The 27,390-nt window shown below is 39.8% G+C and overlaps 1 protein-coding gene across 1 annotated transcript; it reads left to right on the top strand.

The window, feature by feature from the left end:
- Positions 1-515: 515 nt before the first annotated feature.
- LOC131184309 (cytochrome P450 2F2-like) lies at positions 516-26,088 on the top strand. Its single transcript, XM_058155448.1, has 9 exons — positions 516-674; positions 3,881-4,043; positions 4,702-4,854; positions 6,735-6,895; positions 7,742-7,915; positions 20,936-21,074; positions 22,499-22,686; positions 23,454-23,595; positions 25,892-26,088. The coding sequence occupies exons 1-9, from the start codon at positions 516-518 to the stop codon at positions 26,086-26,088; spliced, it is 1,476 nt and encodes a 491-aa protein (XP_058011431.1).
- The last annotated feature ends 1,302 nt before the right edge of the window (positions 26,089-27,390 follow it).

Raw genomic sequence — 27,390 nt, 5'->3', positions numbered from 1 at the left:
AATGATCACTGTCAAATTAAGGCATGACTGCAAGGACTTTGGCATAAATGAGAGGATCCCTAGGGATAATCACAATAATTTAAGATTCTGTAAGTATTTTCTCCTCTAACTGAATACAAATTAATATTGCTACAACACTAATCCCTAAACCTTGAGAAACAAGCTCCCCCCAAAATTATAAACTATTAAATCTATTTGCAGCTTGTTTACTTGTCTTCTATATGTTATATTAATTATCTTGAAACTCCAAAAAAAGTGGTGTTATTAGCTATCAAACCTCAAAAATACACTTTTCCCAAAAGGTTTCCACAATTTTGGCCACTATTGTATGCAATGCTTTATTCTGACATTTTTTTTTATTCCTGAGGATTTGATTTCAATTTTCTGCTTGCCAAATGTGGAAATTTATGAAATCTGGCTTCTGATCAAAGTTTGCTTTGAAGATTTAATCTTTGGCTGATTTGCCTGAGAAACAGCAACAGGGGAACACAGAACGCGACGTCCCTGTTTTCAGCATGTCTGTTTTTAGCTGGCTGATCATTCTTTCCCTCTTAATCCTCTGTTTCTGGAAGAACAAACGTCCCAAAGGTTTCCCCCCTGGACCATGGAGGTTGCCCCTGCTTGGGAATCTGCTTTATTTCAGTAAGAGGGACCCACTCAAAGCGTTGGATCAGGTAAAGCTTTTTATATGCTCTCGTGTTAATATTTTTTTTGCCATTGCAAAAAGAACTGAAAGGGAATGGGTATGTCTGTTAATTTTTCTACAGGTGAGCCATGTTTTGCTAGCCTCAAGATTTGGACTAAAACTTTTAGAGTGTTTTGTGAAAATCACCGTCATTTGAACAGGAGTGGGTTTCAATTTCGTTTGCTACCAGTTCGCTCGCATGCGCAGAGTCATCCGGGAGGGTGGGCGGAGTCTCCTGCAGCCGCTGCTACCAGTTTGCCTGATCTGGGGCGAACCAGTAGCAACCCACTACTGCATTTGAGGCAGAGGAATCCTAATTCAAACTTCTGAAGTTTGGAATCAAACTTCTGAAAGATTCGTGATCTCTTTAAGGGGAATTAGATTCACTTTTAAAGTTTTCAAATAAAACACTCACTTTCCAAAACCTTCTGGAGAAATTTGATAGTCTAGAACACGGGTCCCCAACCCCTGGTTCATGGACTAGCACCAGTCTGCTGCATACAGAAACTGGGACACAGAAACAAACGAAGCCCCATCTGTGCGATACAGGCAGCACACAAAACAACACCTCCTCTGGTCCACGGAAAAACCTCTCTCCACCAAACCGGTCCTTGGTGCCCAAAAGGTTGAGGACTGCTGGTTTAGAAAGTTCAAAAGCCCTGTTGGTGCTGGTGGTTAGAATGCAGTGTTGTAGGCAAACTCTGCCCACTGCCAGCAGTTCGATCCTGATCAGCTCAAGGTTGACTCAGCTTTCCATCCTTCCAAGATGGGTAAAATGAGGACCCAGATTGTTGGGGGCAATATGCTGGCTGTATAAACTGCCCAGAGAATGCTGTAAAGCATTATGAAGGGGGTGTATAAGTCTAAGTGCTATTGCTGCTCAAGAAGGCTTTTGTTTATCTGCATTTATCAGTAATTTATCAGTAATTTACTAAGTAAAGCCATTCTTTTTTCCCCCTCCCTCCCAATTTTATTCTTTATATTATGAAAGACCGTAAAGAAATGAAACAGAAGAATCAAGTATAGGTAGATAAATAGTTAAGGTAATCCTTGGTTAACAACCTTTCATTCATTCATCAAAGTTATGTTAACCCTAAATGAAGGGACTTATGACCATTTCTTGAGGTGGCAGCTACCACAGTTTCCCTTCAGTAACATAATTGCAACAATAATTATTCAGAATTATGAAAGTAACAGTGTCCTGTGGTCAGATGATCGTCATTTGCAACCTTCACTGCTGGCTTCCAACAAGCAAAGTCAATGGGGAAGACAACAGGAGGTCACAAATGGCCATCAGGTGACATCACACTTAATAGCTCCATGATATCCTCTATCTCCAGTCTTCTGTGGATCCACTCAAGAATGTCTATGGAGATTCTCAGTAATCCAAGTCATGGTTGTCTCAAAGGTGCTTTTTAAAAAGACGACTGGACTTTCTTTGTTTTTCCTTGAAGACATTTCATTTTTCATCCAAGAAACTTCTTCAATTCTGAAGAGGCAGTACTGAAGAAGCTTCTTGGATGAGAAGCAAAATGTCTTCAAGGGAAAACAAAGTGTTGTGTCGAATTTGAGGTGAGGCTTGATAAAATAGAGACAAAATACCAGGTATTGCTTTTAAATATATGTATTTATTCAGTTGAGCTAACATTCTAACAGAGAGGAAGCCCCGAACACACAGAGATTCTTGTATCCTAACCACTGCCACGGTGGCACAGTGGTTAGAGTGCAGTACCGCAGGCTACTTCTGCTGACTGCTGGCTGCCTGCAATTTGGCAGTTCAAATCTCACCAAGCTCAAGGTTGACTCAACCTTCCATTCTTCCGAGGTGGGTAAAATGATTGTTGGGGCAATATGTTGTGAACTGCTTAGACAGGGCGGTAAAGCCCTGTAAAGTGGTATATAAGTCTAAGTGCTATTGCTATTTATACCTTTTTCATATACTCCACCTATCAAGACTGGCACATAAGAGATACAGGAATCGCCCAGAAAGTCTGGCACACAAGTAGATAAGTTATCAAGATGTCCTTAATACATAGGGAGGTTCTTTAGGGACACTGGGTGGTCCTTGGCATCATTGGGTGTTTCCCTAGGGACTTTCCACAGCTCTGCAAGTCGTCTAGAGATAATGGTGCCCTCTATACATACACACCTTCCAGGCTCTCCCCAGATTCTGGGTCAACAAAAGGAAGTCCAGTTGCCTTTGAAAAAGCACTTTTGGGACCACTCAAGACTGTTTCAATAACCCTACCCCCGGCAGCTTTGGAAGCATGAAGAGAAAGGAGGAATGCTGAAATTTGGGAGTGGTGTTGAGTGCAGCTATAATCTCTCAGTCGCTCCTTCCTAGCTGTGTCACCACTAGAGAGCACATTTTGAATTCTTCTTCTAAGAAATATGTTTGCCCAAGAACAAACTTCTGCATTCTGGCCAGATGGGATAAAAACCACTCTCTTCTTTAGTGGTCCCATTAAACTTTTTCATGTAGAATGTTTACAGTTACAACTCTGCATGAATCGGAATAGAATAGAGCAGAGCAGAGTAGTAGAGTAGAGTAGAGTAGAGTAGAATAGAATAGAATAGAATAGAATAGAATAGAATAGAATAGAATAGAACAGAATTATTTATTGGCCAAGTGTGATTGGACACACGAGGAATTTGTCTTTGGTGCATAAAAGGAAAAAAAGAAAAAAAGAAAAATAATGCATTCATCAAGATCCATAAGATACAATACTTAGTGATAGTCATATATGCAATCAAATCATACTAGGAAACAAACAGAACAATATAAATTGTAAAAATGCAGGCAACATGGTTATAGTCATAAGTGGGAGGAGATAGGTACTAAGAAGGATGAGAAGAAGAATCGTAACACAGTTTTAGTAAATAGTTGTTTGACAGTGTTGTGGGAATTAGTTGCTTAGAAAACTGTCCTTGTGTCTTGTTGTTCTGTTGTGCAATGCCCTATAGTGTCGTTTTGAGGATAGAAGTTGAAACAATTTATATCCAGGATGTGAAAGTCTGTAGATATTTTCTCAGCCTTTTTTATAGGAAGGAGCATTGGTCAAACACATTGGGGAATGGAGTTTGATGGAGCTCAAATAGATCCTCGATGACATATTATGTTGCGCCATTGCAGCGATTGGTGCCCACTAATTTCCTGATGCCTTTACGCTAACAATTCTGGCTACTTCATTTCAGCTGGGAAAAAAATATGGTCCTGTCTTCAGTCTTTATTTTGGAAGAACCCCTGTGGTCTTCACTCATGGGTTTCCTTCAGCAAAGAAGGTCCTTGTGACAAAAGGCACAGAATTTGCTGGGAGGGCAGAATTTCCTATAATGGATGCCATCACTAACAAAAAAGGTAATTGAGTGTACTTTTCCAATCCTCCCTCCTGCCTTTTTGTTTATTCTTGGTATCCAAATTTTCCATTCTGTTATCCATCTACCAATAATCCTTTTCCTCTGCAGTATGGAGTGTTGATCAAAGTTTCCACTACAAGAAAAAGAAGAGTCTCTTGAAATGTTGGAATTAACTCTCTTCTCCTTTCTTTTGTAACATTTATGAATAATAATATAGTGGTGAATAATAATTCAGCTGTGAAAATTCATTCTTTTTTATAGAGTTCAAACAATTATTTTGCTTGGCATGGTTATCTTTTATTAATTTTGCATTGAGGGCATAACTATTGTAATTGTTCATTTACTAAATTTTTTATATTTGAAAATAAACCTTTACTTAAATATAAATAAGAAGATAAATCACTTGAATGATTGTCTTCCCAAAGCTGCTTTTTCAAGAAGGAACTGGTTTTTCTGGTTTTTCTTTGAAGACGTTTTGCTTCTCATCCAAGAAGCTTCTTCAGCTCTGAGCTGAAGAAGCTTCTTGGATGAGAAGAGAAACATCTTCAAAGAAAAAAGAGAAAGTCCAGTTGCCTCTTGAAAAAGCACCTTTTGGACAATCAGGACTAGAGGTCTGAGAATCTCCATAGACATTTGAATGAGTCCAATGTTTTTTTCAGGTATCCTGACATTAGGATATGGTGAAATATGGAAAGAGCAAAGAAGGTTTTCACTGATGCTTCTCAGAAACTTGGGAATGGGCAAAAAGTCAATGGAAGAGAAGATCCTGGAGGAGGCATCATATTTGATTCAAGTGTTTACAGAAAACATAAGTAAGCTCTCTCCTGGAACAGGATGGAGTCGTTGGAGAATTGTCATTTCAATCTTCCTGGTAGACAATTATTTAAATACGAGTGTATGGTAGCAGCCAAAAAATCCAATGCAATTCTAGGCTGCATTAACAGAGGGATAGAATCAAGATCATGTGAAGCATTACTACCGCTTTATAAAACCTTAGTAAGACCAAATCTGGAGTACTGCATCTAGTTTTGGTCACCACATTATAAAAAAGATGTTGACAGTTTGGCAAATGGGCAGAGAAGAGCAACAAAGGTAATTGGGGCCTGGAGACTAAAACATATGATGAACAGTTACAGGAATTGGGTATGGCTAGTCTAGTGGAACGAAAGACCAGAGATGATGTCATAACAGTGTTCCAGTATCTGAAGGGCTTTCATACAGAAGAAGGGGTCAACCTATTTTCCAAAGCACTGGAATGCAAAGCAAGAAACAAAGGATGGAAGCTAATCAAAGAGAGATCTAACCTAGAACTAAAGAGAAATTTCCTGATAGAACAATCAATCAGTGGAACAGAAGTTGCCTTCAGAAGTTGTGGGTGCTTCATCACTGGAGGCTTTTAAGAAGAGACTGGACAGCCACTTCTCTGGAATGGTATAGGATCTCTGGCTTGAGTAGGGGTTGGACTAAAAGACCTCCAAGGTCTTTTCCCATTCTGATATTCTATGTACTATTTTTCCTCATGGGACATAACTGAATTAACTTCATAGCTGACCGGTAAGTGTATTCCAAGCCCAATTGACAAAAACAAGACACCTCATTCAGTTTGTCTCTATGCTTCTAATATTAATAAACAATGAGTCCTATAACATTCTTGGTGGGAACTTGAAAATTAGAATTCTGAGAATGCTTTTGAACGCTGAGAAGAATTTTGGGAGCAGGGGACCGATTCATAAAATGTCTATCCTAGGAAACATAACTAATTGCCATTCTCTATTTTCTTGCAATAACATCATATTTACCAGGATAAGTTTGGGATGGAATTAGGACTAACAGAGTAACAAACTGAGACTGAACTATGAATACATATTTTGTGGTTTATAATGCAAAGTGGGATTCTCAAGGATTACTCACATTCTATATCACAACATTTTATTCAAGAGAAATTTAATTTGTTGACTGTTCATTCACTATGTTCTTCAAGGTACAGAGCTTGTCTCTGTTGTGGCTCACTGGCGGCCAGTGAAGCTGGCAGCAGAGTTGGATAGTGAGGAGGTTGGGGAGGAATTTAGGCCAGTCCTGGGGGCTGGGGAAAGCTCGGGCGAGGGCTCTGCATCGGAGGCAGACAGGGGGCCAAGGCCATCTGATAGTTACAGTATATGCAGCCTCCAGAGTCTGACATCAGCGAGGCAGAAGAACAGCAGGAGCCTGTTCCCAGGTACAGCGGGAGCCTGTTCCCAGGTTCTCTGCACATGCGCAGAGCTGCCAGATAACAAGAAAAATTAAGAAAACAGGGTCGACTTGGGAGTAAGGCTTGGAAATGATTGGCCCCTCCCATAAGACATAAAAGAAGAGCGAACAGGACATGAGCTTTTGCAGAAAGCAATTAGTTCATTTGGCCAATTCAAGATTTGCAAGTGACTCTGTGCTTGCCCTGCATCTGGAAATTAGCTCTCTGGCAGCGTTCCATGTGAGATAGGTGGATGTTGATAACCTTCCTCTGAAAGACTGTTTATCAAGCCTTGCAGACTGTAAATGAAAGTAATTTATAGTCATATAAATAAAAGAGGTTTTGTGGGACTAAGACTTTGCTTCATGCTTTCTAAGGAAGCCTAGGTCAGAACAGTCTCCTAAATTTTTTTTAGCTGCCCCAAAACATGCATCTATGATAATTTCATTTTCTTTTCTTTCACAGGTATGCCTTTTGATCCTTATGAGTTTGTGAACACTGCAGTCATCAATATAATTTCTACTATACTCTTTGGGAAACGTTTTGAATATGACAACAGGTTTCTCAGGACTCTCCTGGATGAAATACATCGAAGTTCCAAAGTGACAGCAGGACCCTGGGGCTTGGTATGCTTAACAAGAATTCTGAAGATTGTTTGAAATTAATCCGCAACTAATTGCAATTTATATATCCATATCTCACTCATTCTGGAATGCTTTGGTTTTCAATTGCAATTAGAGCAGTATCTCACCAGGGTGTAAGGACAAGTGGGTGAAGCAATTTAATGAAGGCTAGTTTCAATACTGAAATTTAATCTTATCGGGCCACTTGATTCCCGATCAAATTGTGAATGAGAGATAGCACAAGATATTTCTTTTCCTGTTCCATATACTACAAAGAAATAGGGACACGCTGGCTCAGGGGCTAGGACATTGAGCTTGTCGATCGAAAGGTTGGCAGTTCGGCGGTTTGAATCCCTAGTGCTGCCGTGTAATGGGGTGAGCTCCCGTTACTTGTCCCAGCTTCTGCCAACCTAGCAGTTTCGAAAGCACGTAAAAATGCAAATAGAAAAAATAGGGACCACCTTTGGTGGGAAGGTAACAGCGTTCCGTGCACCTTTGGCGTTGAGTCATGCCGGCCACATGACCATGGAGACGTCTTCGGACAGCCCTGGCTCTTCGGCTTTGAAACGGAGATGAGCACCGCCCCCTAGAGTCGGGAACGACTAGCACGTATGTGCTAGGGGAACCTTTACCTTTACCTTATACTACAAAGAAGATTCCATCGTGATTAAATTACCCGATGTTTCTGTACCGAAATCTAACCTATTGGGATATTTTACATCCCATCAATTTGAGAATAAGAGATATTTATATGAACTCTATACAACAAAGAATTTTTTCCTGCTCAATTATACTCCATCAAAATAAAATTAGTCAACGTTTATGTTTTCTTCTTCTGTTTGCTGGCAGCTTTACAATGAGTTTCCCTTGGTGAGACGCCTCCCCCTGCCCCACCAGACAGTGCTAGCAACTGCAAAGAAAGTAGATGTTTTTATTAAAAAGGAGGTGGAAGAGCACAAGGTGACCATGATTCCAGGAGAACCTCGAGATTTCACCGATTCGTATTTAGAAGAAATGCAGAAGGTAGATTCCCTCAGTCTCTTCTGATTGAATTTGCGGTGATTTTCTTTCCCTGCCATCTTGGAACTGTTTTCCTGACATTAAAGGTCCTGAGAAGATACCAAAAACATTGATACAGGGACTTTTTTAGATGTTGAGGCATACCTGTGAAAGTCTGTAGAGATTCTCAGTCATCCAGGACATGGTTGTCCTAAAGGTGCTTTTTTTCAGGAGGCAACTGGACTTTTTTGTTTTTTTTCTTTTGAAGACGTTTCGCTTCTCATCCAAGAAGTTTCTTCAGCCCTGACAGGATAGTGGGGAATGGAAGGATTTATATTCCTGGCAGACTGCCAGTGGTGGGTTTCTACCGGTTCGCCTTGGTTCATGCGAACCAGTAGCAGTGGTGGTGGGAGGCTCCGCCCACCCGCCCGGACATCATCATGGATGCTCTGTGCATGAGCAGAAGTGCTGTGCGTGTGCAATCACGTTTGCAAACTGGTAGTGAAAGTAAGTGGAACTCATCACTGCAGACAGCTGGTCATTTGCATGCTTTTGGAAGGGCATTGAAGCGCTTGGAGGTTTATCTATGTCCTTAGGGTCACGTGAGTAATGCTCCTGTAGTCTGCATTTTTTTCCCCTCTGGAAATCCATTCCTACTCCCACACCATTCAAAGGATGTTCATCCCAAATTGTATGGCTGTTACAATAGTATAGAAAAAATGCAGACTACAGGAACCAGGAGCACCACTCAGGTGACCCTGAGGACACAGAAAAACCTCTAAGTGGCCTCAATGACTCTCTAAAAGGATGCAAATGACCAGCTGTCTGCAAGGAATATAAATCCTTCCATTCTCTCTATCCTGTCAGAGCTGAAGAAGCTTCTTGGATGGCAAGTGAAACATCTTCAAAAGAAAAAAACAAAAAAGTTCAGTTGCCTCCTGAAAAAGCACCTTTGGGACATACCTGTGAAAAAAAATCAAAATGAAATTATCATAGATGCATGTTTTGGGGCAGCTAAAAAAACACCAAGAGACAGGCTCCATACATTGAAGGTGAACAAACAGTCAACAAACTAAATTTCTCTTAAAGAAAATGTTCTACCTGGGAGACCCAGTGTGTGAATGTAGCTGTGTCCCTATGCTTTGCATGTTGTGTAGACACAACCAAATAGGATAGAAATTTCCATCAGCACTGAGAAGAAAAGCCTCTTTGCCAGCTCTGGAGAGGACCTTCTGGGGCAGCGATCCCCAACCTGTGGGCCATGATGAGATTGACTACGACAACAGGTTCCTCAGGACTCTCCTGGCTGAGATACATCGAGGTTCCAAAGTGACAAACTGGGCCGTCAAAACTTGCACGAGCAGCGGGTGAGCGCATGTGTGCACACTCCATTTATGTGAACGGCAGCCACACGTGCAAGCCGCTCAGGCAAATGGAGCTGGGCACATGAGCATGATAGCTGGCTGCTTGTGTGAACTATCCCCTCTCCCCCCTTCCCAACCAGTCCACAAAGCCAGAAACATTGGGGGACTCTGCTCTGTGGGGTCTTCCTTTTCTCCCTGAACTCTTTCTTTGATCTTTCTGTTTCTGTTTCTCTTTCTGTGATCTCACCCCCCCCACCCGTTTTTACAAATGCGGATGAGACTGGAAGAACAAAGGAAGAGGCAATTCCCCTGGAGCCATGGATTATCAAAAGAACCAAACAGAAAACACGGAAAAGAGGTAATTGGGCTGGGATCTTAAACAAATTAAAAAAGAAAGGAATGAAAACCGCTCTGCCTTCAATTTTCCTAACAAATGTATGTTCACTTGCAAATAAGATGGATGAAATACTCCTCTTAAACAAATACTATTCTGATTTTTGCAACTCAGCAGTCCTATGCTTCTCTGAAACATGATAAAATGATTCAATTGAAGATAGTAGTATGCATGTTCCAGGTTTTCAGATTATTCGATCAGACAGAATTTCAGAAGCATCTGGCAAAATGAAGGGTGGAAGTTTATACCTATATTTTAATATCAACTGGTGTCAAGATTTATCTGTAATTTACAAATTCTGCGACAACAATTTAGAGACTTTAATTATCAACTGCAAACCATACTATTTGCCTCATGAATTTTCCTCATTTCTTCTAATTGCTGTTTATGTACCACCTCAAGCCTGTGTAAACAAGGCATTATGAACTCTAGCTGACCAAATCATAGAGGCTGAAGTCAAATACCCTGATTCACTGGCCATTATTTTGGGAGATCTAAACAAAGCAAACTTAAGGAAAGAGCTACTTAAATATTTTCAACATGTCAATTGTCCCACTAGAGGCAATAATACGTTAGACCATTGCTACACAACACTAAAAGATGCTTATCGGTCTTTACCACGTGCAGCTGTAAGACACTCTGATCATTGCATGATTCACCTTGTACCTGCTTACAGGCAAAGACTTAAAACCACAAAACCAACAATTGAATCAGTGAAGATCTGGACGGAGGAGTCAAAATTAAAGCTGCAGGCCTGCTTTGACTGCACTGATTGGAACATTTTTAAGAATACCTCTGCAGACCTGGATGAACTCACAGATACTGTAACATCATATGTCAGCTTCTGTGTACCGACAAAGAACTTGCAAATATATAGTAACAACAAACCTTGGTTCACACCTAAACTTAAGCAGCTACGCCATTCCAAAGAGGAAGCTTACAGAAAAGGTGATAAAATGCTGTACAATCAGGCCAGAAATGCACTAACAAGGGAGATCAGAGCAGCAAAAAGAAGCTACTCTGAAAAGCTAAAGAATCAGTTTTCAGCAAATGAACCAGCAAACATATGGAAAACTCTTAAAAATATCACCGGCTATGGCAAACCTCCTTCCCAGGCTGAAGGTAATCCACAACTGGCAAATGATCTGAATGAGTTTTACTGCAGGTTTGAAAGGAAACTACAGCCACCTATCTCCACAACCCCCATCTCAGACACACCAACAACAACCAAGCCTCCTACAACTGACCCCATCCCATTGGGTTCACAACCCCTAGTGATCACAGAAAAGGAAGAGCAGGACCTATTTCACAGACAAAAGCCAGGAAAAGCTCCAGGCCCAGACAAGATAACTCCTTCTTGCTTAAAAGTCTGTGCTGACCAATTGGTCCCCATCTTCTCCCATATTTTCAATAAATCACTAAAGATGTGCTATGTTCCTTCTTGCTTCAAACGCTCTACCATCATCCCAGTGCCGAAGAAGCCCACCATCAAGGAACTGAATGACTACAGACCAGTTGCTTTAACATAGCCATGAAAGCCTTTGAAAAGCTAGTGCTTTCCTACTTGAAAACCATCACGGATCCGCTGTTAGACCCCTTGCAATTTGCATACCGAGCAAATAGATCAACAGATGATGCTGTTAATATGGCTCTGCACTACATCCTACAACATCTTGAATCTCCAAAGACCTATGTAAGGGTCCTCTTTGTAGACTTTAGTTCAGCATTCAATACCATCATTCCAGACACTCTTCTAACTAAGCTAAACCAACTACAAGTACCGGAACAGACTTGTAAGTGGATCACAAGCTTCCTAACAAACAAGAAGCAGCAGGTAAAGCTAAGCGGGATCACTTCAGATACCTGTACAATTAGTACAGGGCCCCCCCAAGGCTGTGTGCTCTCCCCACTTCTCTTCTCTCTCTATACCAATGACTGCATCTCCAACGATCCATCTGTTAAACTACTGAAGTTCGCAGATGACACAACAGTGATTGGTCTCATTCGAGACAATGACGAATCTGCATATAGACGTGAGGTCGAACGACTAGCCTTGTGGTGCGACCGTAACAATCTGGAACTGAACACACTAAAAACTGTAGAAATGGTGATAGACTTTAGGAAAAACCCTTCCATACTTCCACCTCTCACAATATTTGACAACACAGTATCAACAGTAGAAACCTTCAAATTTCTAGGTTCTATCAAATTGCAAGATATAAAATGGACAGCTAACATCAAAAACATCATCAAAAAAGGACAACAAAGACTGTTCTTTCTGCGTTAACTCAGTAAGCTCAAACTGCCCAAGGAGCTGCTGATTCAGTTCTACAGAGGAATTATTGAGTCTGTCATTTGCACCTCTATAATGGTCTGGTTCGGTTCTGCAACCCAACAAGAAAGCCACAGACTTCAGAGGATAATTAGAACTGCAGAAAAAATAATTGCTACCAACCTGCCTTCCATTGAGGACCTGTATACTGCACGAATCAAGAAGAGGGCCGTGAAAATATTTACAGATCCCTCACATCCTGGACATAAAATGTTTCAACTCCTACCTTCAAAACGATGCCACAGAGCATTGCACACCAGAACAATTAGACACAAGAACAGTTTTTTCCCAAAGGCCATCACTCTCCTAAACAAATAATTCCCTCAACACTGTCAAACTAGTTACTAAATCTACACTACTATTAATCTTCTCATCGTTTTCATCACCAATCTCTTTCCACTTATGACTGTATGACTGTAACTTTTTGTTGCTATCATTAATTAATTAATTAATTAATTAAATTAGATTTTTTATACCGCCCTTCTCCCGAAGGACTCAGGGCGGTTTACAGCCAGATAAAACAGAACAAACAGTAAATAAATACAGGATAAAACAATATTTTAAAAACTTATTAAATTTGGCCCAGATTAAAATATATTTAAAACAGTAAAACCCACTAAAAAATTAAAAACCGAATAAAAATGTCTAAAATTCTATGCCTGTCCTGCGCGAATAAATAAATATGTCTTCAGCTCGTGGCAAAAGGTTCGAAGGTCAGGAAGTTGACGGAGTCCTGGGGGAAGTGTGTTCCAGAGGGTGGGAGCCCCCATAGAGAAGGCCCTCCCCCTGGGGGCCGCCAGTCCACATTGCTTGGCTGACGGTACCCTGAGGAGTCCCTCCCTGTGAGAGCGCACGGGTCGGTGGGAGGCAAACGGTGGCAGTAGGCGGTCCCATAAGTAACCTGGTCCTAAGCCATGGAGCACTTTAAAGGTGGTAACCAACACCTTGAAGTGCACCCGAAAGACCACAGGCAGCCAGTGCAGCCTGCGCAGGAGTGGTGTTACATGGGAGCCACGAGTGGCTCCCTCTATCACCCATGCAGCTGCATTCTGAACCATCTGGAGCCTTCGGGTGCTCTTCAAGGGGAGCCCCATGTAGAGAGCATTGCAGTAGTCCAAGCGAGAGGTAACAAGAGCATCAGTGACTGTGCATAAGGCATCCCGGTCAAGAAAGGGGCGCAACTGGTGGATCAGGCGAACCTGATAAAAGGCTCTCCTGGAGACGGTCATCAGGTGTTCTTCAAAAGACAACCGTCCATCCAGGAGAATGCCCAAGTTGCGCACCCTCTCCATCGGGGCCAATGACTTGCCCCCAACAGCCAGCCGCTGTTGCAGCTGACTGTATCGGGGTGCCTGCATCCACAACCACTCCGTCTTGGAGGGGTTGAGCTTGAGCCTGTTTCTCCCCATCCAGACCCGTACGGCTTCCAGACACCGAGACAGCACTTCGACAGTTTCGTTGGGGTGGCCTGGAGTTGAAAAGTACAGCTGTGTATCATCAGCATACAGTTGGTAACTCACCCCAAAACCACTGATGATCTCACCCAGCAGCTTCATATAGACGTTGAACAGGAGAGGCGAGAGAATCGATTCCTGCGGCACCCCACATGTGAGGTGCCTCGTGGTCGATCTCTGCCCCCCTGCCAACACCATCTGTGACCGGTCAGAGAGGTAGGAGGAGAACCAATGATAAACGGTGCCTTCCACTCCCAAACTCCCCAACCGGTGCAGCAGGATACCATGGTCGATGGTATCAAAAGCTGCTGAGAGGTCTAATAGGACCAGGGCAGAGGAATAACCCCTGTCCCGGGCCCTCCAGAGATCATCAACCAACGCGACCAAAGCCGTCTCCGTGCTGTACCCAGGCCGGAAGCCAGACTGGAACGGGTCTAGATAGACAGTTTCATCCAGGTACTGGGGTAACTGGCGTGCCACCACACTCTCTACAACCTTCGCCACAAAACGAAGGTTGGAGACCGAACGATAATTTCCTAAAACAGCTGGGTCCAGGGAAGGCTTCTTAAGGAGGGGTCTCACTACCGTCTCTTTCAGGGCGGCAGGGAAAACCCCCTCCAACAAAGAAGCATTAATAATCCCCCGGAGCCAGCCTCGTGTCACCTCCTGCGTGGCCAGCACCAACCAGGAGGGGCATGGGTCCAGTAAACATGTGGTGGCATTCAGTCTCCCCAGCAACCTGTCCATGTCCTCAGGAGCCACAGGGTCAAACCCATCCTAAATAGTCTCAACAAGACGAGTCTACGACGTCTCACCTGGATCTAACCAATTTTGATCCAATCTGTCCCGAAGCTGAGCGATTTTATTGTGCAGATATACACTGAAATCCTTGGCACGCCCTTGTAGGGGGTCATCCCGCACCTCCTGTTGAAGGAGAGAGTGGATCACCCAAAACAGGGCGGGCTGGGTGGTTATCTGCTGATGCAATTAGGGAGGAAACATAAGAACGTTTAGCCTCCCTCAATGCCACTAAGTAGGTCTGAATATATGACCTAATTCGTGTTCGGTCAGCTTCCGAACGGCTGGATCTCCAGATACTCTCTAGGCGTCTTTTCCGGCGTTTCATCTCCCTCAACTCCTCGGAAAACCAAGGAGCTGGTTGAGTTCTACGCCGGGAGGGTTAAATTAAGGGTTAAATTGCAACCTATGACCATCATTTGCGTTGTTTTTTGTTTTTTTTTAATTTTTGCAACAAACAAACAAAAAGAAAATACATTATTACACCCTTGTGCTATACATAAAAGGAAGATTTGGGTCTTCGGATATATCCTCATGATTGCCAAAATCCACGTTCTCGAGGTACAGGTACTGAAGCGTCCAATGTTCCAAGCGCAAAGTCCACAAATGGTTTCCAAGTCTTCCAAAAAATATCTTCTTTATACACACCACTTCTAATTTTAATATCACATGTCATTTTATCATTTAAAGCTAATTTCCACATTTCAGAATTCCACTCTTCTATTCTAAAAATCACATCTAGTTTCCAATATCTAGCTATTATAATTCTACCTATTATAATCATAATTCTAATCAATTCTTTTTCATATTTTGTTAATTCTATTTCCTTAATTACCAACAATAATATAGTTTCCACTCTCAATGTTATTACTTTCCCCATCATTTCAAATATCATTTTCTCCAATTGTTGCCAAAACTTTTAACCTTATCACAATTATACCACATATGTTCATAAGTCCCCAATTCCATCTCACATCTCCAACATTTTTACTGATTTTTTATCCATTTGTGACAATCTTACTGGAGTCAAATACCATTTCAAACAACTTTATAATTGTGCTCTTTAATCCTTATAGATAAAGTTCTCATAATTCTACTCTTCCAATTCACATTCCAATCTGACTCTGGTATTTCAATATTAAGATCTTTTTCCCAATTTGTCCTCATCACTCTTTGTAATTTTTCATCAGAATTTATAATCTTATAAACCCTACTAACGAGTCCCTTTAGCCCAATTTCATCTTTCATAATCCGAGATACTAAATATTCAAATTCGGTTTCACATCTATTTATCGAATAATTTTCCCTTAGTTTTTTTGTCCATTTTTCTATCTGTATTTTTTCAAACCAACTTAACCCTAATTTTTCAATAATTTCTTTATTCCTCCTTTCATTTTCCATAACTTTTATCCAATCTCTAATAATTTCTATATTTTCCTCTTTAATCACTTCATTGCGTATTATATTATTTTTAATTGGCCAAATTCCAATTGTCTCCCCCAAAAAGATTATATCCGGAATTAAAATTTTAACAAATTTATTCCACATTTTACTTAATCCCTTTAACCAATAACTTCTACTTACACATTTTAAATTTGCTTTATCTAAAAACCACCTTGATCCAAATTTCTCTATATCCTTTAACTCTAAGTCTCTCCAATAGTTATCTTCACCTTTTAATATTTTTACCACTATCCGGATACCATACGCACAATAATAATTAAATAATTTGGGGATTCCTAATCCACCTTCCTTTTGATTTTGATACCACATTTTCTTCACTAATCTAGGTCTTTTGCCACCGTTACAAAATTTATCCAGTTTTTTCTGATATCCTTCAATATCTTTCTCTGTCAAATTTAGTGGTAGCATCTCGAATAAGAAGTTGAACTTAGGCAGCAACATCATCTTACACATTGCAATTCTACCAAACCAAGACAATTTTAAAATTTTATATTTATCTATCTTCTTCTCAATTTCGTTAATCACCACATCATAATTAAGTTTTTTCAATTCTTTAACCTTAAGTGAAAGCACTATACCCAAATATTTCAATGTGTTTTTAATCCTTATCCCAAATTGCTCTTGCATATTCTCAGACTCATTACCATTACTATCCATCAATAATTCTGACTTTGACCAATTTACTTTCAATCCTGTCATTTCTCAAATTCTATCAAATGCTTATATATCTTTTCAGATCTTTCTCTACATTTTCAAAATAATTAAAGTATCATCCGCATACAAATTTATCTTATACCCTTATATCCTTCTAATTCTTCATCTTTTCTATCATTTTGTCAATATTTCCATAGCCAATAAAAATAATGTTGGGGACAGGGACATCCTTGTCCCGTGCCAGCTTCTAATTTTATCTCTTCAGTTAACAGTCCATTCACCGTCACTCTTGCACTGCTCTTTTGGTACAATTTTGAAATAACATGTGTAAACTTATTACCAAAGCCTAAAGCCTCCACAATTACTTTAATAGTTTCCCATTGTACAGAATCAAAAGCTTTAAAAATATCCAATGATACTATACCAATTTTATCACCATTATATTCAGCTACATCTATAATATTTAATACTCTTCTAACAATATCACTCATGTATCTACCCTTCACAAAACCTACTTGATTATAACTTATATATCTATCTATAAATCTATTTAATCTATTACTTATAATAGCAGTAAATATCTTTGCATCCTGATTAATTAAAGAAATGGGCCGATAGGACTCAATCCTTTCTAAATCTTTATCTGGTTTAGGAATTAGGGATATCACCGTTCTATTCCATGACGAGGGTACTTCCCACCATGTAATATTCCATTGAATAATTTTTGCAGTCTTGGTATTATTAATTCTTTAAATTCTTTATAAAACTCAACAGGTAATCCATCCTCACCTGGAGCTTTCCCTAATTTTAATTTTTGTATTATTCCATTAATCTCATCTTGTGTTATATCTTCTTCCATCAATTCCTTATATGTTTGATCAATTTTCACCACATACTTTTCTAAATAGCTTTGCAATTTTCCCGATTAATTGGTTTCTTTGAATATAGATTCTGAAAAAAGTTTCTAACCACTTCACATTTCTCTAATTTTTTATAACATCTTATACCTCTATCATCTATCAAAACTCCAATTTCTCTCTTCTCTCTTTTATCTTTCGCCATCTTTGCCAATAATTTAGAATTTCTATTACTAAATTCAAAAATTCCTATTTAAAATCTCAAATTTCTTTTTACTAACTCTGTATCTTCTTCTATCATTTTATTTCTTAACATATTAAGCTCCTGAAGAATTTTTTTCTTTAGTAAGCAAAATTGATTTTCCAATTCTTTAATCTGATTTTTATCTCTTTCCATTTTAATTTTATAATTTTTATATTTCCTACTTGATAATTTAATACTCTCCTCTAAACACCGCTTTCATCGCATCCCAAACAATTTCAAATTTAACCTCCCGTTATCATTTAATCTCCAACTTTCCTCCAATTTTTAAGTATCCATTTTTATCCTTTTCATTTTATACAATTTCTCGTCATATCTCCAATAGCTTCTTTTTTCTCAAAATTAAAATCTAAGTCCACCATAACTTCTGCATGATCAGAATCTTTAAAAATTCCCACATCTACCTTATCCACATTGTTCAACAAATCTTTAGAAAGAAAAATATAATCAATTCTAGAATATGTATTGTATATCTTAGAGAAAAAAGTGTATACTCTCTCAATTCCTTTAACCTCTCTCCACACATCTACCACACCATTTCGAAGCATCCACATATTTAAAATCCCCATTTTATTTGCTCCTCCACAGCGGGTGGGATTAGTACTGTCTATTTTATCTCTGATTAAATTAAAATCCCCAGCCACAATTACTTTCCCTACACTTTCATTCTCCAAAATTTTGTTATTTTTTCAAGAAATTCTCTTTGTTTTTCATTCGGTAAATATAAATTAACAAGTGTCACTTTTTCCTCATTCAGATTTCCAACAATTATTACATATCTTCCATCTTCATCCAAAATTACCTTATGTTTTTCAAAATACACCCTATCTGATATCAGTGTTGCAACTCCTCTAGCTTTTGAAGTTCCAAATGCTTTTTCATATATTTGCATACCTTTTATATACATTCTATTTGAATCTTCAGATTTCTGATGGGTTTCTTGTAAAAATAAAATGTCTGGTAAATCCCTTTTAATCTTAAGCTCCAATCTTCTTCTTTTAATCTGATTCCCTGTACCCTTCACATTCCATGACATTATTTTTATAACTCCCATTTAAAATATAAATTTTTTAATCCTATCCCCGCATCTTCCTTTCTGTGCCCCCCACCACCCGACATTAAACTACCATATAAACAACAATAAGCAAACAGAAAAAAAACAAAAAACAAAACAAACAATAAAATACAAACAATCTTCTTCCCCCACATCCTCATCGGTTTCGCCTCTATAAAGAGAATGGGGGAGAGGGGACGTGCCAATGCCCGGGGCACTTCTTTCGGCTGTCTATTTAAATTCATCACTCAAAAAAAGATAGCGATGACCGCATTCAGCTTCATATTTTCCAAGACTCTTATCTGCTTCTTCTCCTACTGTATCCTCACGACTCTTCTTCTGTTCAACCAACACAGGTGATATTTCTTTCCTCTTTAACCCTTTAGAGTCTTGCCCTCCAATAGCCCCTTTTTCTTCTTCTGAGATTGATGTTTCCACGTATGTTCCACCCATCTGAAGCATTTGATCTTTTATCTCCATTAAATCCTCCATCTCAATCAGTCCAAGCTCCCGTAAATATAATAATGCATCTATATCTGGGGTGATTGTACGCATCCTTCCTTTATAAAAAAATTTCAATTGTTGTGGTGGCCTCCAATTGTATTTAATTCCATTATCTCTCAAAACTTTTGTAATTGGTTTTAAAAAAAATCTCCATGCCCTTTCTTCTCTTGATATATCCGGGAAGACTTGAATAGTCTTCCCTTCAAACTTCAAAGCATCTCCCAACTCTCTTAACTTGGCCATAACTTCCAACTTATCACCAAGATTTGCGAACCTGACAAGCACATTCCTGTTAGAACCATTTTGCCTTCTATATCCAATTCTAAAAACATTTGCCAGGTCTGCTAATGTGAACTTAAGTTGCGTATCCAAATCATTAATCCATTTCAAAACCCGCTGTTTCAATTTATCCTCCCTTTCTTCCGAGATTCCTCTGATAACAAAATTATATTTCCTCATCTCTTCTTCTAAAAAACAAATTCTCTTATCTTGCTGCTCATTTTTATAAAATATTTTGCCAATTTGCCGATCTACTTTTGCCTCATGCACATGCAGCTGCTCCATTTCATCTTTAATCATTATCATTTCCTGTTTTTGTTCAGCAAAGTTATCATTCATCTCTTGCTTTAAATTTTGCACTTCAGATGTCAGTTTAAATGTCAAATTATCTATACGCTCTGATAGTCCTGCTATTTTTTCCCCAATTTTATTTAAAGCTGCAGCAATTTGCTGCGTTTCTGAAAGTTGTTGAGTCATTTTGAAAAAAACAAAAAAACCAGAAAATTTCTCAAACTGGGATTCCAATTTTTCAAAAAGTCTTAGTGAAGATCAAAGGACAGCAGTCAAACCAGTTTTACAGAGGGTCTTGATGAAGATCAAGGGACGACAGTCTTTTAATTGAAGCGAAACGGCTTATTTGCACTCGTTAGTAGCTTATCAGTAACTTATGAGTCATATTCACTCCACAAAGGAACACAATTACCTCACAGCTTAATCAGCGCCATTTTTTCTCCACGTCGGCAGAGAAGAAAGAAAAAAAAAAAAACCCAGCTTGAACTTCAAAACAAAGTCCTTTTTTTGTTTTCTATAATATAAACAAGCTATTAATTTCCTCTCAAAAGAAAAGTAATAATAAAAAAAAATTATCCACCTAATAAAATCTTCTTCAGCAGTCAGTCCAGCACAAAAGATCGATCTCTTCAATTAAAATTCTTCTCATTAGCAAGTTCAGTCTTTGATATTCCTTAGCCTCAGCATGTAACACAGAACACGATAATTATAATAAGGAAAGCAAAAGACAGCAGTTTATTCCAAACTCATCGTGTCTGCCAGTTCGGTCATTCCACGCAGTAAAAACTCCTTAATTCAAGCAGTTTCAAATGACCTACCAGTTTTAAATTCAGTCTGCTGGGCTATTAACACTTCCACTTCATGATTTATTAACTTTCATCCATAACGGTGCATTCCAAACAGCATTAATCCTCATAAATCTTCATTATTAAGCCCTGTGAAGTGAAGGAAAGGTCCTTACCCCACCACGGTCATGGCCACGCCCCCGACCATCATTTGCGTTGTAAATGTTGTACCTTTGATGTATTTTTTTCTTTTTCTTTTATGTACACTGAGAGCATATGCACCAAAACAAATTCCTTGTGTGTCCAGTCACACTTGGCCAATAAAATTCTATTCTATTTTATTCTCTTTTTATCGTGGTGGGTTGTCACTAGGAGACGTTGATTGTTCCTCCCGTCCCTGTTTCCTTTTCCTTTTTTAATCATGTTACTCAGAATGAATTCCTGCTTTTTAAATTTATCTTGTCAACTCTGTTAAAAAGTACACATGAGTTGGAGAAGAAGAGACTTTCTGTATTTTGTTTTAACAACATTCTTTGTTTTAACTAACAAAAGCCAGAGAAGAATGGTTCAAGCTTTGAGGAAGGACAACTGGAAATCTTACTGTCTGACCAACTTGTGGCTGGAACAGAAACCATGTCAGGAACACTGCAGTGGGGATTTCTCTATTTGATGGCCTTTCCAAAGATCCAAGGTAAAGAATGATGAAACGGGTGTCAGGGTTCCGACTAAACCATGATTCTCAAGTCAAGCTTCAAAAGAAATCCAGTTATTTATTAGGAGCAACAAGTCGGCAGGTACCCAAATGAAGCCAGCTCTGCCTCATGTAATTTACGGCCCAATTATGTCCTTGTTTCCCCACCCCACCCTCTTCTCAGGATGCATCAGAAATCACATTCGCCAATGGAGCACTTTCGTGGGCTATAGAGATCACACTCCTCTGGCTGTTGCCAGTATCCTAGGATATTGTTATTATTATTATTATTATTATTATTATTATTATTATTATTATTATCATCATCATCATCATCATCATCATCATCATCATCATCATCATTATTATTATTATTATTATTATTATTATTATTATTATTATTATTATTATTATTATTATTATTATTTAATTTCTATACCGCCCTTCTCCCGAAGGACTCAGGGCGGTTTACAGCCAGGTAAAAACAACAATCAATAAATACAATATAAATAAAACCAATGTTAAAAAGCTTATTCAATTTGGCCCATCATTTTAAAAATACATTACATCATAAAACCCCATTAAAATTTACTAATAAAACTAATTTTATGCCAGTCCTGCGCGGAAGAATAAATACGTCTTCAGCTCGCGGCGGAAGGTCCGGAGGTCGGGAAGTTGTCGAAGTCCTGGGGGAAGCTCATTCCAGAGAGTAGGAGCCCCCACAGAGAAGGCTCTCCCCCTGGGGGTCGCCAGCCGACATTGTTTGGCTGACGGCACCCTGAGGAGGCCCTCTCTATGGGAGCGTACCAGTCGGTGAGGGGCAGGTGGTAGCAGTAGGCGGTCCTGTAAATAACCCGGTCCTAAGCCATGGAGCGCTTTGAAGGTGGTAACCAACACCTTGAAGTGCACCCGGAAGACCACAGGCAGCCAGTGCAGCTTGCACAGGAGAGGTGTTATATGGGAGCCACGAGCGGCTCCCTCTATCACCCGCGCGGCTGCATTCTGAACTAATTGGAGTCTTCGGGTGCTCTTCAAAGGGAGCCCCATGTAGAGAGCATTGCAGTAGTCCAGGCGAGAAGGATGCAGCCTTGAGAAAGGTATCCATGGAATGTGCTTCTGGTTGTGGCTGCTGTGCTGCTCCACCAGTTTCCCCCCCTCCTGCCTATGGCAACTCGAGAGCAATGTCAACTTGCAACCGCAGGGACGCTTTGCAAGTTGACATTGGGGTTCTTCGCCTGTAATAGTAACCTTTCACTTATTATGTAAAATGAAGAAGAGTCCTGAAAGATCAGATTCACGGCTGGGAATTTTGTAATTGCACTCTCATTGCATTTGGTGGCCACCTGGTTGGGAAGTATATCAGATATGTCTACACAGAGCCAGTAAATGTTTTTCAGAGAGTAACTGACCTGTTCGTTCCTCAGAGAAATGCTGGAAGGAAATAGACACAGTTCTGGGAAACAAAGCAAGCCTGAAGTATGAAGACAGAGAAAAATTGCCCTACACAAATGCCGTCATTCATGAAATCCAGCGTGTTTCAAATGTTGTTCCTCTTGGGCTACCTCATGCACCTATTAAAGACATGCAGCTTTTTGGATATAAAATTCCCAAGGTAAAAACAAAACAAACCAGAAATCTTCAATTGTTCCCCATGAAGTGAAGTATTGGTGAATCTGAATATGTCCATGATCTGTGTAAGAGCAAGAGAAAGTATGTGGGACAGGTACTTTTTTTTTTTTAATTTGCATGTATATCCCGCCCTTCTCCGAAGACTCAGGGCGGTTTACACTATGTCAAGCAATAGTCTTCATTCTATTTGTATATTTATATACAAAGTCAACTTATTGCCCCCAACAATCTGGGTCCTCATTTGACCTACCTTATAAAGGATGGAAGGCTGAGTCAACCTTGGGCCTCGTGGGACTTGAACCTGCAATAATTGCAAGCAGCTGCTGTTAATAACAGACTGCATTAGCTTGTTGAGCCACCAGAGGCCCTTTGTATGAAAGTACCATTGACCTATTTACCATTTTGTTGTTGTGTGCTTTGGCAAATTGACATCGTTACTTGGGGTTCTCTAAAGTGCTTTCAGCAAATCTGAGCCATTCTTAATAAGGAACAATGGGTGTTCCTTGGGATAGCTCTAACATGGGATTCCTCATGGTGCAGTATTTTATCACAACTCCTACCCTGGTCCCTCACTCGTCTTTTTTGTAATTCTGAATTCTGCTCAATCCATAACTTTTTCCTGCTTCTTCTCACCTTCATCTGCTGTCCTTCAACCACATCTCAATGGGGTCTATCTGGAAGCTCATCCAGAGCCATGTCTGACAACAAGGGCTTTCCTCAATATGACCTTATTTGTTTTGACTTGTGCAGGACACCATGGTTTTTGTCAATATCCAGTCTGCTCATTGTGATGAATCCCAGTGGAAGTTCCCCAATGAGTTCAACCCATCCAACTTCCTGAATGAAGAAGGAGAGTTTGTGAAGCCGGAAGCCTTCTTGCCATTTTCAGCAGGTGAATTATTCTCTCTCACACACACATATACAATTATGTCCTTCACAGGTCTGTAAAGAAAATAAAGCTGGGGTGGGGGTGGGGGTGGGGGTAAGGGGAGGGAATTGGGGGGGTTTGGCAGAGATGGAGTGATGGTTAATGTACAGGGTTAATTGAAGATGTATAAATATAATTAATGCAGGGTCGGGTCTGCCCAGTTACCATTTTAGAATGGAGGGGAGGGAGAAAAGAGAGAGTAGGAGGTAGGAAAGAGGAGAAGAGGAAGGAAGAGGGGTAGAAGAGGGAGAAGGAAGGTGTAGGGTGGAGGGAGGAGAGGATGTAGATAAGAGAAGGAGAGGAAGGTTTGGAAAGTAGAAGAAGGTAGAAGAGGGAAGAGTGTTAAAAAGGGGGGTGGTGACTGGGCAAGCCCGACTAATTGTATATAACTGTACATTGGATGAATTATTTGATATGATTGTAAAAATAAAAAAAATAAAAATAAAAAAAAAGAAAATAAAGGTGAAGGAAGATCATAGACACAGTCGTAGTTTTACTTAGTACCTGGTCTCACAACTGAGTTGACAGTCACAATTGTGGTCCCTAAACAGTTCATTTAGTGACCATTCAAAGTTACATCACTGAAAAAAAGTGACATGACCATTTTTCACACCTATGACCGTTGCAGCATCCCTATGGTCATGTGATCAAAATTCAGACACTTGGGAACTGACTCATATTAATGACCTTTGCAGTGTCCTGGGATCATGTGATCCCCTCTTATGACCTTCTGATAAGCAAGGCCAATGGGAAAGCCAGGTTCACTTAACAAATGTGCTACTAACTTAACAACTGCAGTGATTCACTTAACAGCAGTGGCAAGAAAGGTCGCAAAATGGGACAAAGCTCACTTAGCAAATGTCTCACTCAACAACATACATTTTGGGATCAATTGTAAGTCGAGGACCACCTGTACTATACTACCAGGAGAAGGATCAGATTGCAAAAAAATTAGAAACGGAGTATTTGCACTAATTTGAAATATGTCACCCTGTCCAATTGTGACATTAGAAACTTTGGTTGTGCAGTGGTTACAGTGCAGTACTGCAGGCTACTTCTGCTGACTGCCAGCTGCCTGCAATTTGGCAGTTTGAATCTCACCAGGCTCAAGGTTGACTCAGCCTTCCATCCTTCCGAGGTGGGTAAAATGAGGAGCCAGATTGTTGTGGGCAAGAGGCTGACTCTGTAAACTGCTTAGAGAGGGCTGTAAAGTACTGTGAAGCGGTAAATAAAAGTCTTAAGATTGCTATTGCTATCACTGCAGCCCACAAAGAACACACCTAAACTTTATTGTGGAAAACAGACCCTGACAAAAACGGTTGTGTCATTTAAGTAGTCTTACAAGGAAGAGCCTTTATTGTGCTGGTCCCTGTGATGGAGAATGAGACAGGTAAGTACCTGAATTTCTATAGGTCAGAATCAGAGACACAAAGTGGAGCTAAAGTGACAGAGGAAAGAAGTGAAGATTGATTTGAGAAGGTGAGTTTTTTCAAGACTAAAGCAAGGCAACAACAACAACAAAAAAAAAAATCACCCTCACCAACTTTGGCAATTTAGTGAAATTTAGGATCATTTTAAGGGTTGAGGTGGCTCAGTGGCTAAGATGCTGAGCTTGTCGATCGAAAGGTCTGCAGTTCAGCGGTTTGAATCCCTAGTGCCGCATAATGGGGTGAGCTCCCATTACTTGTCCCAGCTTCTGCCAACCTAGCAGTTCAAAAGCACAAATAAAAAATGCAAGTAGAAAAATAGGGACCACCTTTGGTGGGAAGGGAACAGCGTTCCGTGCGCCTTTGGCGTTGAGTCATGCCGGCCACATGACCATGGAGACGTCTTCGGACAGTGCTGGCTCTTCGGCTTTGAAACGGAGATGAGCATCGCCCCCTAGAGTCAGGAACAAATAGCACATATGTGTAAGGGGAACCTTAGGACAGGGGTGAAATTCAAAATTTTTCCCTACCGGTTCTGTGGGGGTAGTTTAGTGGGCGTGGCAGGGGAAGGATACTGCAAAATCTCCATTCCCTCCCCAGTCCTGGGGGAAGGATATTGCAAAATCTCCATTCCCATTCTCCCATTCTCCATTTGCGGGTTCTCCAAACTACTCAAAATTTCCGCTACCAGTTCTCCAGAATCTGTTAGAACCTGCTGAATTTCACCCCTGCCTTAGGATCATTTTGTGAAGGGCCAAGATGGATCCAGTGGTTGGAATAATTCATCAACTTTCAGCTGTCTGAATGGCTTCTCCTTCACTTTGCCTTTTCAGGACCGAGAGTCTGCTTAGGGGAAAACCTGGCCCGGATGGAGCTCTTCTTCTTCTTCACCAGCATTCTCAGGAATTTCCAGTTATCATGGCCAGATAAATCCCAAGCTCCAGATTTTACACCACACTTGGGGATTACACAGTTGCCATCTCGCTTCAAGGTGTTGCTGAAGTGTCGCCAGCCCTGTGAACAGGTGTAAGCAAGACGATCCCATTCTCTTCAACAGCCAGTGGCCACCTCTACTTCAAATTCAGCACAAAATCATTTTTTTTAAAAAAAAAGCATAAATAAAATGCTATCCTATACAAAACCATCCAGTGGATGACCAGTCTTATTTTTTTTTTCTGATGATGAATTTCATTTTCCATGTCTCTTCAATTTCTTCAATCTCTCCTTGATTAGTTTCCATCCATTCCATCCTTCTTGTTCTACCCTCAGGTGCTTTGGAAAATAGTTTAACTCCCTCTTGTTTGTGGCATTTACTAATACTTAGTAAATAATTGTATATTTGTTTTATTAGTTTTCATCCATTCCTAAGAGTATAAATGAACTGTTGGAAGTCAACGACTATTTGTATTTCTGTACGCTCTTATCTGAAGGAATTTTTCTTGATGTGTGTGGGAGCGTTTTTTTACATTCAAATCAAAGCAAAGTACTGCGGCCATAAGGCCAGGAAAGATAATATCACTCAAAAAGCATTTTTATGCGTGTATGTGTGTATGGACACACGAACTCAAACAACCACACAGATATGCAATAATTCACAAGTATGTACATATGTAAGTTACGTAACAAGAAATAAAAATGAAATATAGAATATAAAAGTGCAGGGATAACAGCACAATAATGATAAAATAAGCAGTTTTTTGCATCACAAAAAAACGTACTAGGAAAAATTGAGGCTAAATCTAGTGTCACCTTCATTAGCATCGGAACATTCAGTATTCAGTAGTATTGGAGGAATAATAATATGATCAGAATATTATAATTATAATAATATTGGAGGAATAACTTTTAATTGCCACAGTTTTTATTGTCTTATGTCTAAGAACATTTATCCATGCAGTATGACTGTATTATTATTATTATCCTTGTCATCTTTTCTATTATCTTTTCTTATTGGTGTCTTATTATTATATTATCTTGTTTGTATATACATATGTTATTTGCATGTCTATGTTGTTTATACATTTGTATGTGCACTGATTATATTGTTGTTTGTATGTATACTGAGAACTTTTGCACTGGAGACAAATTCCTTGTGTGACTAATCACACTTGGCCTATTCTGTCCTGTCCTACCTACCCTCTCCTCTCCTCTCCTCTCCTCTCCTCTCCTCTCCTCTCCTCTCCTCTATTCTATTCCATTCCATTCCAACTGTTGAAAGCTAGAGTAGATCTAGAGATAATAACTCAGGATTTAAAACTTAGGATAAACAAATATATGGATATATTTTCATACTGTGTAAAAGCTGATATTTATGGTAGCTGGGCATATCTGT

The sequence above is a fragment of the Ahaetulla prasina genome, chromosome 12 (genome assembly GCF_028640845.1).
Source record: "Ahaetulla prasina isolate Xishuangbanna chromosome 12, ASM2864084v1, whole genome shotgun sequence".
Taxonomy (NCBI): Eukaryota; Metazoa; Chordata; class Lepidosauria; order Squamata; family Colubridae; genus Ahaetulla; species Ahaetulla prasina.
The sequence above is the reverse complement of the archived record's forward strand: the minus strand, read 5'-3'. Positions and strand labels throughout refer to the sequence as shown.